General features: G+C 42.5%; 1 protein-coding gene across 11 annotated transcripts in view; it reads right to left on the reverse strand.

The window, feature by feature from the left end:
• MYBPC1 (myosin binding protein C1) overlaps nucleotides 1–15,823 on the reverse strand; it is a 92,813-nt gene that overhangs the window by 26,987 nt on the left and 50,003 nt on the right. For all 11 annotated transcript variants that reach the window (XM_082240386.1, XM_082240390.1, XM_082240389.1 and 8 more), the window contains 10 exons: nucleotides 14,887–15,011; nucleotides 12,907–13,012; nucleotides 10,752–10,918; nucleotides 9,932–10,094; nucleotides 8,598–8,704; nucleotides 6,749–6,882; nucleotides 4,879–5,038; nucleotides 3,591–3,695; nucleotides 1,203–1,391; nucleotides 771–905 (listed from right to left, as the gene is read on the reverse strand). In XM_082240386.1, the coding sequence (XP_082096512.1) occupies nucleotides 771–905; nucleotides 1,203–1,391; nucleotides 3,591–3,695; nucleotides 4,879–5,038; nucleotides 6,749–6,882; nucleotides 8,598–8,704; nucleotides 9,932–10,094; nucleotides 10,752–10,918; nucleotides 12,907–13,012; nucleotides 14,887–15,011 (1,391 nt within the window). The remainder of the gene's footprint in view (nucleotides 1–770; nucleotides 906–1,202; nucleotides 1,392–3,590; nucleotides 3,696–4,878; nucleotides 5,039–6,748; nucleotides 6,883–8,597; nucleotides 8,705–9,931; nucleotides 10,095–10,751; nucleotides 10,919–12,906; nucleotides 13,013–14,886; nucleotides 15,012–15,823) is intronic.

Genomic DNA, 15,823 nt, shown 5'->3' on the forward strand with positions numbered 1-15,823 from the left:
GTCCCATTTCCTTACCTCTTCTAGGTCACATCCACATCCACTGTTCTTCACTTCAAATCAGTTGCCTTTTTAACTTACATCAAGGCTCTAGAGAGTGACACACCATGTACACAGGAACAACTGCAGTTTTAGAGATCTGATTGACACTGAAAATCTTCATCATATAATAGGGCTGGCTTCAACATGATAAATGCCCCAATTCGCATGCAGCCAGATATGGTTTGAAATAATTAACCCTTATTCAAGTGTGGCAAAGCAGGTGTGATGGCTCAATCACCAGCTCAGCTTGCCTATCAGCACACAAAATCAAAGTTTAGGGAAATATTCTGACACACCAAAATTTAGAAAGGCCAATCTAAGAGTTGTGTTGACCTGACCAAGTAAGAAATGACAATGGGAATAAGGGAGGGGCAGTCATATCTCTGAATTAATTATTGCTTTTCCTTTGTCCTTAATTTTGTTTCTAAAGTAGCACCTAGCATTGCTGCTGAAAGTGGACATGGCATTTCCATATCAGTGTAATACATATTTTACAAGGTTTTAGAATTTTGAGCTGCTGGTCTGGAATGCTAGTTAACAAGGCAAGACCAATATTATTTTTAGCAACAGTTGTACCAACCATTTAGAAGCCGGATAGGATAGAACCACATACTTGACTTGGAGAACTCCCACTTACAATATAGTCGCCTCAATGTGAGTGAAAGCAGCTCTCTATTATAAAAAGTAAGACATCTCTCACCTAACTGAAGAAAAATTCAGTTGTCACTTACTTCCTTCAAAGCAATACTCTATAATATAGCCATCTAAACCTGCAGCTCCAATTTGGTCTGGTGGCCGCCATTTCATGGTAACTGTAGTATCTGTTACGGAATCAACTGCCAGGCAGGTGGGTGGACTCGTGACAGCTGGAAGCAATGAAAGAGAGTGTCTGAGTTTGCAATACAACCTTTGCTGCATGTTTGCATCAATGTCTATCTGTTAAAGTCCTTTAACATTTTGTTTTGATCTCTTCCTCTTTTGTCCTGTTCCCACGCTTTTCATTTTATTTGCACACTTTCTTCCCCTTGGGATTGTGTGCAGTTTTGTGGATCACATTAATTAAAAGTTGCTGCAACATTTAAAAGAAAATGGAGGAACTGACTTAGACATATCTTTGGTATTCTGATAGTCTGATTATTTGACATTGTATATTATCTACCCACCCAAAGGCACAAAAGGCTTTGAGGGCTCGCTTGGTTTCGAAGTGCCTATGGCATTGACAGCAAACACCCGGACTTCATAGGCAACTCCTTCAATCATCTTTTTGGGCTCAAAAGTTGTTTCTTTAATAAGGTCAAAGTTCAGCCTCATCCACCTGGAACTTTGCTTCTTTTTCCTCTCAATGTAGTAACCTAAACAAATATAAGCAGAATTACAATTATTATTTTTATATGATAAGAAAAACATAGACGCTTACAAATGTATACATTCTATTATTTCATTAGTTAAAGAGATGGAACTATCAGGAAGAATGTTATACATTTTTAGAATGAAAAAAATAACAATAAAGAAGTCTCATCTTTCTATAAATGTACCTTCTTGGGGGTGTATGCTGTGTGTGTACAGTGGTACCTCGGGTTAAGTACTTAATTCGTTCTGGAGGTCCGTTCTTAACCTGAAACTGTTCTTAACCTGAAGCACCACTTTAGCTAATGGGGGCCTCCCGCTGCCACCGCGCTGCCGGAGCACGATTTCTGTTCTCATCCTGAAGCAAAGTTCTTAACCTGAAGCACTATTTCTGGGTTAGCTGAGTCTGTAACCTGAAGCGTATGTAACCTGAAGTGTATGTAACCTGAGGTACCACTGTATAGTTAATTTAGTTAATAATGCAACATCTCTCTTTTTTTTTTTTGTTTAACCATCATCCTATTTAGTTATATTATTTTTACAAATCTGGCCAATAAATTGTCTTGCACAGATGAAAAAGCTTATAACAAGGTGTATATTGGTTGTTCTTGCTTTTGCTCATATTGGAAGGTAGTCTTGGGGTTCCTTGTTATGTTATATACTGTAATTTCCTGTATGGTATCCATTACTACCTTCCAGAATTGCTTTATTTTTGCTCAAAATGCATTTATAAAGTACAAAAATACATGTATAAAATCTGCTTTTTTATGCATCCAGAAATTCATATTAATTTCATAAATTTTGCTTAGTTTGGAGGGAGATAGGTGCCACTTGTAACCAAGTTTGAAAAAAAAGTTATTTGTGGTTTACACTTATTAATAAACATGGTATCATTTTATGCAGCCAGGTCCAATCATCTTGATCTATAAGGACGTTAGCTGATTAATAATAGCTGATTAATATAAGCATAAATGTAATATCATTGGCTAATGGCCCAGAACTTCTAAAAGGAACAAAAGTGAACATCACAGAAAGTATTTGTTTGACCTGGACAGCACAGTGGTATCTGAATAGGTCCCCACCCCACATTTCCTAGAGAAAGCAAAAACCACCAGTTAAAATGTTTCTGCTTATCCATGGAATGCCATGTAGCTGAAACACCAGTTTGATTTCTTGTGCAAACTGTCCACAAAGCATATTACATGGCCTAAAGCTATCTATATTTACACTATTCAAACATCTCAAGGCTGCTTTATACATGTTTCCTAGAAACAGGTAATAACTGATTTTGAATCAAGTGTGGGCAGTACTAAATAATACAAGAAACATATGACTGTTGCTGAAAGTTGCCTCTCCATATCAATTCCTCCTCTCAAATCTTGGTGACAATATGTAGTATATCCTCAGGCTCACTACTCACACCTGCTCTTGAGCACTACCCCTTAATCTCCCCACCCCCCAAAGTTTTTCAATCATTGCCAGGCACCTGGGACTCGGAACCACCATTTTAATTTCCCAGAATGCCACAGAGCATTGCAACCTTGGGGGCATTGTGAGAAAATTAAATGATGGCTCCCAGTCACCTATTGGCTGTTGGATCACTGCTGGCAAAGGCTTGCTGTGAAGCTAGTAAAGTCTCTTGGGCTGTGGTTCCAAAGCACCCAAAAACCAGATGGCTGTCAGGTATTTGGAAAGCGCTATGCAAGCGACTTTGTCATGGGGGCAGGACAACCCACCTGTCATAAGATTGACAGGTGGTTTGTCCTGCCCACCTGTCCAAGGTGGCCCAGGGGGGTGGAGACAAATATTGATCTAGCCTACCAGACTGAAAAGGTTTACCTGAATGTGTGATGCAATGTTTATAATACTCCAAGTTTCTCTTCCTTCAAAAGTGATAGTCAATAAAGTGAAACTAGGGTGGGAAAGTTGGAGGCAATTACTGTTATGTCACATGCTCTTTTTCTACATGTTTCCAGACACACAGAGAGAAGGCTGTGCAAGTTTTTTGCCTGTATATAAAATGGTATCTATGAAGTCATATACACAAGATGAAAATCTCCTTTGTTGGTTCTCAGAAAATTCTATTTTAAGAGACAGCAGCTAGATGCCCACCATGTGGGCACCAACTCAGAGGTTCCCATTAAATTTGACAGTAAAAAGCTAGGAAATATCAAAATAGCTGTGCAGATGCTAGATCTACTTACCTAAGATAGGCGACCCACCATCATATGCTGGTGGTTCCCAGTTCATAATGCACCAATCTTCTCCTACATCAACCACATTGGGTGCCGCAGGAGGGTCAGGAATATCTGTTGCAAGCAAAAATATTTTTATTTCCTTGGATAGCCTCCCCTACTAAATGTGCTGATATTGCTGTACAGTGAACTGTTTATTGCTTATCACTAAAACTGGAGCAAAACTGGAGCAAAAAGTAGACCTTTAATAAACAAACTGCAAAAAAATATTCTAGACAAGACCGAGGTGTAAATCAGCACTCAACTACAAAGAAGTTCATTGGCAGTCTTTGAAACAATAATTAGTCCAGTTTGTACATCATATTAAACCATGCTGCACAAACAACCCCTCCATGTTCTTCTTCCATTCACGCTGCTGCACCACAGACAAAACAAGTCTTTGAAGTGATAATTCTGTCAGGGCAAGCATTTCAGCTTACCAGGCAAAATTATCCCCCTCTCCTCCCCCTGCATGCTGTTCCGGGGGTTCTCCCAACCTTCCCAGAGTCCATTTTGAGGAGACATGCAGGGGGAGGAGAGTGGAAAAAGCCCAATTCCTCAAACAGAAGTCCTTGTTCAGGGCTTATTAGTTGAACCCTACCTGGAGTCTGGCTTATCATATCATCCAAACCTTCACAGAACAGAAACAGTAAGTGAAGAACAAACCTTGGTTACCACTCATGGTTTGTTTGAAGAGAAAAAAACATGAGGTAAGATTTGGGTGACATATCAAGACATAGTCTGGGTTGTTTTGTCAGTGACACAGTAGGAAAGGAGCACTGCAGGAACTTTTGAGCAATGTGTACAAGCACATTGAAACTATGCTTTAATGCGACAAGCAAACCAGGCCATTATCTCTTACCTCAGCTCATTTAAAATTTAGTTTTGTATACCACTCAAACACTTTTTCTGAACATTGAACAGCATAGTTTAAAAGCTATTACTTTTTCAAGAAAAGAAGCAAAAATCAAATGCAATCATATTAAAAAATTAAAAAGCAGAGGGGAGGGGAAACCCATAAAATCAGTGAAGCTAAAAACTATGGGTTGTATTCCATTTTTACTCAAGAGTAAATCTATTAATGGACAGGATTAACTTAGATCCATTAATTTCAATGGGTCTGCTCTGAGTAAAAGTTACTTGGCTACAGCCCTATGAAGTACTTTGTATACTGAAAAGACCCATAGAAATGATAAATAACAACGCAGAACTAAGTAGAGCAGTCTTGGTACAAAAGTATTGAACTGGAAAGACTTACCAACCACTTTGATGTTAATGTGGGCTGTGTCTTCTCCTGCCTCATTCTTTAGCATTATTCTGTAGACACCTGAGTCATCTCTCTCAGCTGAATCAATCACCAAACAACTGCTGTCTGGGTAATTATCTGCCCGTATTCTGGCTGCAGGATCCATGAGCCACTATCAATTATGCAGGGAAGGGGAGGAGGAGAGAGAGTTTACACCATGGGATTGAAAACCACCAGGAGATTGGCAAATAAGAATCAAAGCATGATATCGAAATAGAAATCTGCAATACAAAAATCTAACAAAAATCTAACTGCCAACAGGAGTAAACACATGTTTAATATGGAGCATGTCAATGGGTCACACACTCTATAGTACAGTCATACCTCATGTTATGTTTGCTTCATGCTATGTTCTTTCAGGTTATGTCCCGCAGTGACCTGGAAGTACCGGAAAGGGTTACTTCCGGGTTTCGCCGCTCGCGCATGTGCAGAAGTGCCAAATTGCACCGCACACCTGCGCAGATATGGCGCTTCAGGTTGCGTTCTTTTCATGTTGCAAATGGGCCTCTGGAATGGATCACGTTCACCAGAGGTACCACTGTAATGTCCAAAATGGTATCACAACTTCTTTTGGTACTACCACTAGAAGCAGCATTACAGACCATAGTCCCTTACAAAAGCATGTAGGAGGTGCTGGGGTGGAGTGCAACTGAGAATGAATCAGCCACCACATAGCAAGCTATGATCTGTGCAGTGAAATGAGCATCTACACAGGAAGTTTTTAGAACATTATTAACTCTCCACCCAGCTCTCTTGCCACACTTCCTCCCAATAAACCACCCTTTCTTTGACACACACCCTCTCTCTGCCTTCTGTACAGGTGAAATACATTGTGGGCAGTCCCTACAAATCTGCCTAGTTATTAAGTAGTTAGACTGAGATGCAACCGGCAGGAGTGAACTGCAGTTCAGGAGTGGACCACATGACTTGAATGCAGAAGTTCCTGAGTTCAATCTCTAGCATTTTCAGTTGAATGTATCTTGGGTAACAGTGTGAAACAGAGCACCTCTGCTGTCAGAGTAAAAAATACTGGGCTGAATGGACAAACAGTATAACCATGCAAAAGGCAGCTTCCTGTGTTCCTATCACAAGCAGCACCACACAGAACATACCACTAGTTGCCACACATTTGTGTAACTGCAGTAGGGACAAGACAGACCCCTCCAGCATAAGACATGAGGGACATAAATCCCTCCATCTTCGAAACCTATTGTGAGCTGAGTCACCCAGCACATCACTAGGAGGAATGATGAGATGGTAGGATGACTATTGATTAAATGGTACTCGCACTTTCGCTTGAATCCATTGCTTATTCCTTACCCTCTTCTCCCCCTTGCACTATTTCATACAAAATGATAACTGGCTTTTACATTTTATTGTGAAAATAACCACAGCAATTATGGAGCTTTTCATAGGTTAGGCATCCTCCTGTTTTAAGGACAGGATGTTTAGTCAAGGATGGCTCACTCTTCTGCTTCAGAAGGTTTTGGGCATGCATCTTCTGTTTTTTATCAAAAAGGTCCCAGATTCAGTTCCCAACATCTGACAGTAGGGTTGGGAATGTCGTCTGTCTAGCAAGCTACTGCCAGTCAGTCTTGACATTACAGAGCAAGAGAGACCAATGATCTGATTCAGTATAATGTGCTTCCTGTGTGCTATAGGCTAGGAGCAATCATTAACCACCCCAAATTTAGCTCAAAGTTATGCCACTGTTGATATAGGTTACTCTGCTACCCATATTTTATTATAAAACACAACAAAACCGATAATTTTTAAAGACTTGGCATCAGATTGCAGATATATGTCTATGTTATAGTTGTACCTTGTCTCCTCTGCTCCACATAATCTTCGGAGCAGGCTCTCCAGAGACAGGAATTTCAAGACGTAACTTGGTTCCTGCTACAACTGTCACTGTATTGCCATCACCAAGCCCGTCAAGGTGGATTTTAGGAGGATCTGCAAAATTGAGACACTGAGGAATTTGCACAACGAGAAGAACATTTCTTTATGTACAAAGCCTAAGAGTACAGAAAGCAGTAGATGAAAACTTTCTAAACTTGTCCATTTCTTTTATGTTTGAATCCTGGAATTGACCAATCATCCCGTCCTATATGCTGTCCCAAACATTGTTGGCAAGCCATCCATACAACAATTGGCTCCCTCATCTGGTGCATTCAGAAATGTTACACATTTTTGATTCTTTCATATGTTATAATCAGGAATATTACAGGTTTTCCCCAGCTTCAGTATACCTTCACCATATGTGTCTTATGGCATACTTATCTTCATAAGACTGTCCTCTGAAATACTGAAGAATATATCTCCCTACAGCACCAACCCAGCCAGTGTGGCCACTGGACAGGAATGATGGGAGTTGTAGTTCAGCAACACCTGAAGGGCCAAAGGTTCCCCACACCTGTTCTTAGAAACGATGGTCCAAACAAAGCCAACCTAAAACCAAGGGATGTCACAGAACATCTCACCAGTCAGGGAAGCAGTGATGCTCTCCAGACCAGAATCGTAGCTAGGTATACTTGCACACCTGGCAGAACCATCCAGATTACGCCTCCAAGCCACGGACAAGTTAGCTCTTCTTTTTCCTCTCCTCCAACCCCCCTCCCAATTCAATTCACCCTCTATTAAAAACCATTTCTTATGAGGCAATAATAAATATTTATATTTATGGACATATTTTAGCCAATTTTTCACCCACATACCCTGTCGCCTGTGCCCCTGTGGCCCACCTCGCCACCCCCTAGCTATGGCCCTACTCCAGACTAATGGCCAAACCAGGCAATGTTGCAGCATTAGCTCCAAACCTGGGCATTATACCAGCTTCCTATTCCACAGATTGTTGGAACCCACCTGAACCAGAAGGAAACCCCAGGTTCTAAGGGAGATATGAGAGTAGCAAGTCAAAGCCAAAACACATTGAAAAAGATGAGAAAACATCCTGCCAGTCATCCCACTGTTCAGAAGTTTGTTCAACTGCAATATTGGCTTGTGGCGGACCTTTCACCTGACCTTGTACAAAAGCAACCATAGGCTGTGCTGTGGTTTTAAAAAGCAGTCAGCCAACAGCATCTGGAGAGTCACATCCTTAACCTAGTCCAACCTTCTTTTCAATGCAGGATCTAAATATAGCCCTCCATATACCTTTTGTTCTGCTCTCTCTTCTGTCCCCTTGTGTTCCAGATGAGTAGCAGTGTTGCAGAAAGAACAACAAGGAATCCAGTGGGATCTTTAAAACTATCAATTTTACTGTGAAAAAAAACAACTTGTTTCCTCTCTCTCTCTCTCTCTCTCTCTCTCTCTCTCTCTCTGTGTGTGTGTGTGTGTGTGTGTGATCTTTGTTGTTAGTCAACAAGGCACCACAAGACTCTTTGCTGTTCTTGCTACAACAGATAAACATGGTTGACCATTGAATGTATCTCACTATGCAAGCCCCAGTGAACTGCAGGCATAGCTTCCAGCTCTACCAATCTCCCAGTATGACACAAATGTTCAAACGCAGGAAACAAAAGCAACCACTAGCAAATCATCTAACTGATCCAATCTCTGCTTTAAGGCCAACAGTACATTATCCCTGTGATCCACGCAGGCCTGCCTCTGAATATTAAATAGCACATGAAACATTTTTAAAAAGGAACAAACAGGAACTCAAAAGTTACCTATAATATGCACTTTGCAGGGGATGTTGACATTATAGGCATCTGGAACAAACATGTACTCTCCATCATCCTCAATGAGTGATTTATCAACAATTAGCCGATGGATTCTGTGGAAAATCAAGAAGGAAAATTTAAAGGGAAAAAATATGCAAGAACTTAAAGTATGAGACTATAAACTATACACTGCATTATATGACAATACAATTTTGCTGTCTTATGAATTAGACCCAAATTGTTTCTTATTTCTGAATGCAAAGATGAGTTTACACCTACCGTATTTTTTGCCCTATAGGACGCACTTTTTCCCCTCCAAAAATGAAGGGGAAATGTGTGTGCGTCCTATGGGGCGAATGCAGGCTTTCGCTGAAGCCTGGAGAGCGAGAGGGGTCAGTGCGCACCGACCCCTCTCGCTCTCCAGGCTTCAGGAGAGCCGCAGCACCAGCCCCGCAAGCTCCGGGGACAGCTGGGAGGTGCAGCGCATCTTCCCGCTGTCCCCGGACCTGGTCTGCAGGCGGGGGGCGGGGAGAAGAGCGCTTCTCCCCGCTGCCTGCCCCGCAAGCTCCAGGGACAGCTGGGAGGCGCAGCGCGTCCTCCCGCTGTCCCCGGACCTGGTCTGCAGGCGGGCGGCGGGGAGAAGAGCGCTTCTCCCCGCTGCCGGCCCCGCAAGCGCCTGGGGGATTTTTTTTTCTTTATTTCCCCCCCAAAAAACTTGGTGCGTCCTATGGGCTGGTGCGTCCTATGGGGCGAAAAATACGGTACATTTTTACAGACATTTCATACCATCAAGTTTGTAAGAGGAAGAACTGATGGATGCCACTAAAATTTATGGGCTCCTCCTCCTGTGTGTGCAGCTATAAATGATTTCTGCCCTTTGAATTTCAAATTATGATGCCAATACAATTTTTACTACTTTAGCAGCTGGGTGCTCATCTACTGTCCTGAGAATAGAAGCAGTACTCATGTAGCAGCACTGATCTGATTGCTGCTCCCCCCCAACCTAGTTATTAATTTAAAACCCATCAGGAAATGTTAATTATGAGTCTTCTTTTACTCATCTAGTTTGCCCCCTTTTTTGGTTATAAATATATGGGTCTTACTTGCTTTTCATAACCAGAATGTCCCAAGATAGCTGTCATTTGAAATCAACAACCTTTATCCTTGTTGTCGAGCTTTTTTTTCGTTTTCCCAGACATTTCAGCAATCCCGCCCCTCATGCTGTTTACGAGGGCTGAATACCTGCCGGACATATGGCAACCCTACCTACCTGTAGTAAAGGAATGGCTCCAGGCATTTTTTAACCCTCATCTTCAAGGATTACTGTTTTGCATGCTTACCTTCCTTTGTGATGTATCTTAATGCGGTCACTGGGTTGGAGAAGCTGCCCATTTTTGTACCACTTCCCTTCTACGTTCTCAGAGATCTCACATTTCAGGGAGAGCTCTTTGCCAAGCCTCACAGTCTGGTCTTCCAATGGATGTAGTATCTTAAGTGGCCTCACTTTGAAACAGAGAAATGAGAAAAATTATTGCAGCAGTTCATCATGATCTGTTTATGTAAGCAGTGCTGAATTGGAGCATATCTGGACCACAGGAAGCTACTGTGTACATTCACAATGTGATCTTCAATGTGCATCTAAGAACCTACCAAGTTTTGTATTAAGGTCAAGCAAGACATGAATTGCCTGAATACAATTAACATGCATGTTTTTGTTTTGTAAGTAGCAGCCACAAATATCCGATTCAGATAGGGAATTTTTGTTAGGTTCATGGCAGGGAGAGAAAGAGTTGAACTTCTCCCCAGCTCCACAGTCCTCCTGAAGCTGCTCAATCTTTCCCAAGTCTGCTATGTATAGAACAAATACGTACATTGACTGCATTTATGCAATTAACTTATTGTCTAGTTAGAAGCAGTGCCTATTAGCAGTGCTGTCCATAAGTGAATTCTCAGTTAACAGCATAAAAGGTATAAGCATGCAAATAATGGCTTATCAGAAAATTAGTACAATGTTCATGTTCCCCAGTAGTTGCTTAAAAAGAGACACTTTCACTTGCTTGTCCCGCATGTGTGTGCTGAGTAGAACTAGGAGGCTTCAGAATGCATCACATGTATGATTTCTAACACAACTGGAACACCACACCCCGCCCCCACACTTACAGTCAACTTTTAGTTTACAAGATGATTGTCCTCCCGTTGTCATCACTGAATAAGTTGCATTGTCAGCTTTGGTTCCTTCCTCGATGATTAGAGTGTGTTTTTTACCCTCAACCTTCACTTTGTATCGAGATTTACTATCAAGAGGCAGCTCCACACCATTTTTAAACCTGTCCAGGGACAACAACAAAAACAAAAAGGTGACTGTCTGCTGATAAGAACTCACAATCTTTCCTGCTTGGAAATACGCTCTGGAAAAACTTTCTGGTAGATTTGCAAGACATTCTTCTGAGACAAAGGACAAGGCACACCCCTACCTGTGCCGTTTCACTTGCCAGAAGCCCATCGGACTGCCAGTGGCAACTTACTTCAATAATGGAAATAGGACAGCACACGTGAGAGCAGGAGACTCACTCAGGGGACGCAGGGCAGGCCGTGTGCAACATAGAACTCTGTCCTCCAGGACCTTGCATCTGCTGCTACTATTCCCTGTCCCCACTCCACCCACCAACTCAGCGCCTGCTGCCTGAAGCACCCATCTGCCTCTACCTAATGGTAGGGTTGTTAAGACAAAAGCAAATATTTCCATAAAGAGGTTCCCCATTAAAAATATAAGTTTCCGCTTTCACAATATTCATATTCTCTCTCTCTCTCTCTCTCTCTCTCTCACCCACCCTCCCAGCCCTCCCCCCATGAATAGCTTTTCACATGATAATCATCATGTTAAAAGGTTGTCTCATTACACTGGTACTAGTTTACAGTGGTGCCTCGCAAGATGAAATTAATTCGTTCCGCGAGTTTTGTCGTCTTGCGGTTTTTTTCGTCTTGCGAAGCACGGTGTCGGGAAAGTTTTGGAAAAGCTTCAAAAATCACCAAAGTCTTTAAAAACCTCAAAAAAGGCTACCACACCGCATTCTATGAGTTGCTCCTCGAAGTCAAGTCGCAATTGTATTAACGGTGTTAAGAAAAAGGAAACAAACTTGCAAGACGTTTCCGTCTTGCGAAGCAAGCCCATAGGGAAAATCGTCTTGCGAAGCAGCTCAAAAAACAAAAAACCCTTTCGTCTAGCGAGTTTTTTGTCTTGCGAGGCATTCGTCTTGTGAGGTACCACTGTATTATTAAAGACATCTCTGTCCTACGAGCTCTGGATTAACAGTAAATTGAACATAGTTGCAACTTTGTTCCTCATTGATCAGGGTGAGGTTTTTTTATCTTCAATCTTAATTTTTCTAATGGAAATATATCATCAAGGGGCAGCTCCATGCCATTTTTAAATCCGACCAAGCTGAACAAGCCATGAGTGGCAATCAAAAAGTTGATGGATATGGCTGCGGTCACTCAGCAAAGATATGGAGCAATCACGAACACCTACACTTTCGTCCTCTTACCATGTTGTTGATGCATATGGCATAACTGGCATTTGGATAGCTTTTCTGTTCTATTTTGCCCAACTGAATTCGGCAATATGATTTGTCCAAATCCATTTCTCTTAGGGTTTAGGTGTACCTGGACACAATCTACACTGAAATTGAAGCTGATCTGAACAAGGAAAGCCTTATTTTTTCTGTGCCAGGGGGTGCTCCTTGCATAAACCTTTGCTTGTACGAAACTCCATGTGCACATGCTGACATTTGCACATGATCCAAAGCTGCTAAACTGCCATGCCTGCCCTTTGGAACACCTAAAATTAGTAAATTCTCATTGGCCCCCATCATCATGGCCAATAGTTGGGGATGATGGGGGTTGTAGACCCAACATCTGGAGGGTGCTGCACTGGCTACCCCTGAACTGCTTCTTAAAGCAGCCAACCTTCTCCAACATGGTGCCCTCCACATACTCTGGACTACAACTACCATGTGCCCCAGCCAGTACAGCTGGGGGGCACCACATTGGGGAAGTCTGATTTAAAGGTACATTTGCAGCTACATAGGCAAAAATGCAGCTGGATAAATTGTACAATACACCCTTATACTGAGAGGCACTTCATTTCAGGCTAACGAAAGTCCAATCTAGCTAAAATCCATTATGGCCATGCCCAGTTAAAAGCAATGGAACTTAAATTGGGTATGACAACTTGTTAAATTAACCACAACTAATCTCAGCAGGACTGCCCCTCCCCCACAAAAATATTAATTAAAGAAGGATGTAGGTGGCTTACCATTTCACATTTGCATCATCTTCAGACACTTCAACTGATAATTCTATTTTGTCACCAATATAAGCATTGGTATCTTCTAAGGCTTTGGTCACAATCACTGGGGGCTCTGAGGGGAGAGGAACAAAGAACACTCTGTTTTAAAATCATAACATCAGATGGTTTTGTACATTGCAACCTCCTTTGAATCAGCAAGTTAAAGTTTCCACATCTTACACCAGCTGGAGCGGGAGCATTCTGGGAGCCCTAAGTCTTATGATCCATTGCAAAGAAGAACATAAGAGTGGTGTAAAACTGATGGACTTAGACTGGAAAACATAAAACCCCCACATAGCATTGTGCAGTCACTATCAGCTGACCTAGGATATTGCACCAGTACATCAAAACAGTGCAGGTAGGGGGAAAGTTCCCTTCTCTTTCCCCTGCCCCCATTTTCTTTCTTTCAGGCTACATGCACTTATTTGTCTGTAGCATTTATTTTTTCCCCAGCTCCCTGATTCTACAACCTCTTCTAATAATAATTTGAAAAAGTGAGCCTCTATGAGACATAGAGAGAAGAGGGAAGAACTCTTACGGAAATGACCGCTCCCCGCTTAAAACGGGGGGCGCCCTTTGCGTGGACGCGCGCAGCCCCTAGATCTGGAGCAGCTCCAACAGCATAGGCTTGGTTTGCCTTCCCTCAGGTGGGATACCTGGAGGTCTCCGCCTACCTCAGTCAGTTGTCCAATCCCACCTGGGGGGAAGCGTTGCCAAGGAGACCAGGCCAGGTAGGGGAGGGATTACCTGCCCACACAATATAGGGAGGAACTTACCTGGGAATCCTCACTTGGCTCCAGAGCTTCTCCCACTATACCCACACTCAGTTAATGTCTTCTTTTGCAGGTTAACTTTTCTTCACAGGTTTTGCAGGTTAACTTATCTTCACAGGTATGCGGGCGCTGCTACGTTAAGGTTGCTGTTAAAGGGCCGGAAAGGAATTTCCCTGCATTGGCAGGTTTCGCCTTTCCCGTAGCAAAACGTCACAACTTTGGCGGTATCAGGCCTTGGGCGGAATCCTTTAGTCCATCTTCCTCTTTGCGGCGGCGATACAAGGGTTCCCCGTTAAAGGGGTTTCTGAAGGGAGGCTTTGACCGTACGCCGAAAGGTCGTCATTGCTCTCCCCTGCGGCGGCGGCATAACCGGGGCGGCTATCTCTGCTTGAATATATGTTCTCCATAGCTGGCCCATCCCCCCCCACACACACTGGATAACCCTGAAGCTCCCTAGGTCCCCGGCTGGGGACTGGGGAGGGAGAATGCCCAATGCCTGAGCCAAGGTCTACCCACATTTGAAATTTAATAAAGTTGTGGCCAATTTAATCCCATAGCACGTTGTCTTGAGTCGTTATTCCACATGACGGGGGGGGGGACCGCTCGGGATCTGGGGACTCCGCCTGTCCACGCAATAATTTTGCCTAACAGAATTTTAGCAAGTAAGAATTCATTTAGATAAGATGAACTGGATATGTTTATCCTGTTTTAACTTCATCACCCTTTAGCTCTTTGGGGATTGTTATGTGTGTAAACTATTCAGATGTTAACCCCCAAAAAATATTTTTTAAAGCCATACGGTCTCTTTATCTGCAGTTTTATATCCCTGACCTTTCAGAGACAAACCCCACACTGCCTATCGGAGATCCAGGTGAGCTTAAGCTGTTTGGTGATGGCAACCAGGGGAAAACAAAGACTTCCACCTGGTGGCAGTGGTAAGGTCACGGGAATGGAAGAGCAAATGAGAAGAGGAAACTCCGTTTGGCCTTGGTCTTCCTTCCTCACATGCTCCAGGGTATAGCTGTGCACCCATGACTGTAGCTAAGCCATAGCAAGTGCAGGTGGCTCATTTCATCTATTTGAATTGTCATCCCCATGCAGAACTAATAAACCACAAAACTGTGCTATTTCATATTAGCAGAGAAACTGGCAGAAATTTTGTAATCTTGCTTACCTCTTACAAAGAGTTCTGTAGAGCATTTCTCATCACCAGCAGTCACATGATAGCGGGCGTCATCTGTGAGCATGCAGTTGTTGACAAATAAGATTCTCTCATTACCCTTGTGCTCAAATATGTATCTGTTGGAAAATGGCAAAATAGCAAATGTGGAATTATGGCCAGGTTTCTAAGAATTGTACAGGGTTCTGTTGATCTAATAGAAGGGTAGTGTAGAGGAAGAACCTATGCAACAGGATGTCTTAAAAAGGTACCATGTATTTCTCTTACCTGTTTATACTTTCTGCCATGGAATTTTTAAAATTGATTTTTTATAATGAAATTTGCATGCTGCTTTTATTGTTCTATGATCAAGTGTCAACAGGGAATTGACACACACACCCAAAAGCAAAAAGTTTCAGAAGAGTTTTTCCCTGAGACCTATTGCAATTATTAATATCTATCAGTCGTTGTCCCTCCACCCCACGGCTTATTCCTTTTGCATTTTAACACTTGTATGTTAAATGTATATGGCCCTAAAACTATCAGAATACATTATTTCTAGGAAGCTGAGGAAGGATTATTGCAAACACAAAGTTAAAGAGGTCCAAACAGAGCAGTCTCTGAAACGCTAGATCAGTGGAGATGGAAATAACCTGTAACAGGAGCCCAGGTTTCATTCCAGCACTCTTGTCATTTTTTCAAAAAGTACAATAATAGCTGGGGCAAAGGAGCCAACATTACTGGTAGGCCAGATGGCTCAAGGGATAGGTAATGGGATATGGAGCCTTTCACCTTGAGGTCATGGGTTCACATTGGTTTCAGGTCAGTAATGACCAAAGCTCATTAGCATCTAACAGCTGCTTGGTGGCCCGAAAAATGCAAAGTAGTATCTTCAGTTGATCTGGCTTCTTCAGAGAATGTACAGACCTTGGGGAAGCAGGCAACGATTATG

Source organism: Podarcis vaucheri, assembly GCF_965113315.1.
Source record: "Podarcis vaucheri genome assembly, chromosome: 10".
NCBI lineage: Eukaryota > Metazoa > Chordata > Lepidosauria > Squamata > Lacertidae > Podarcis > Podarcis vaucheri.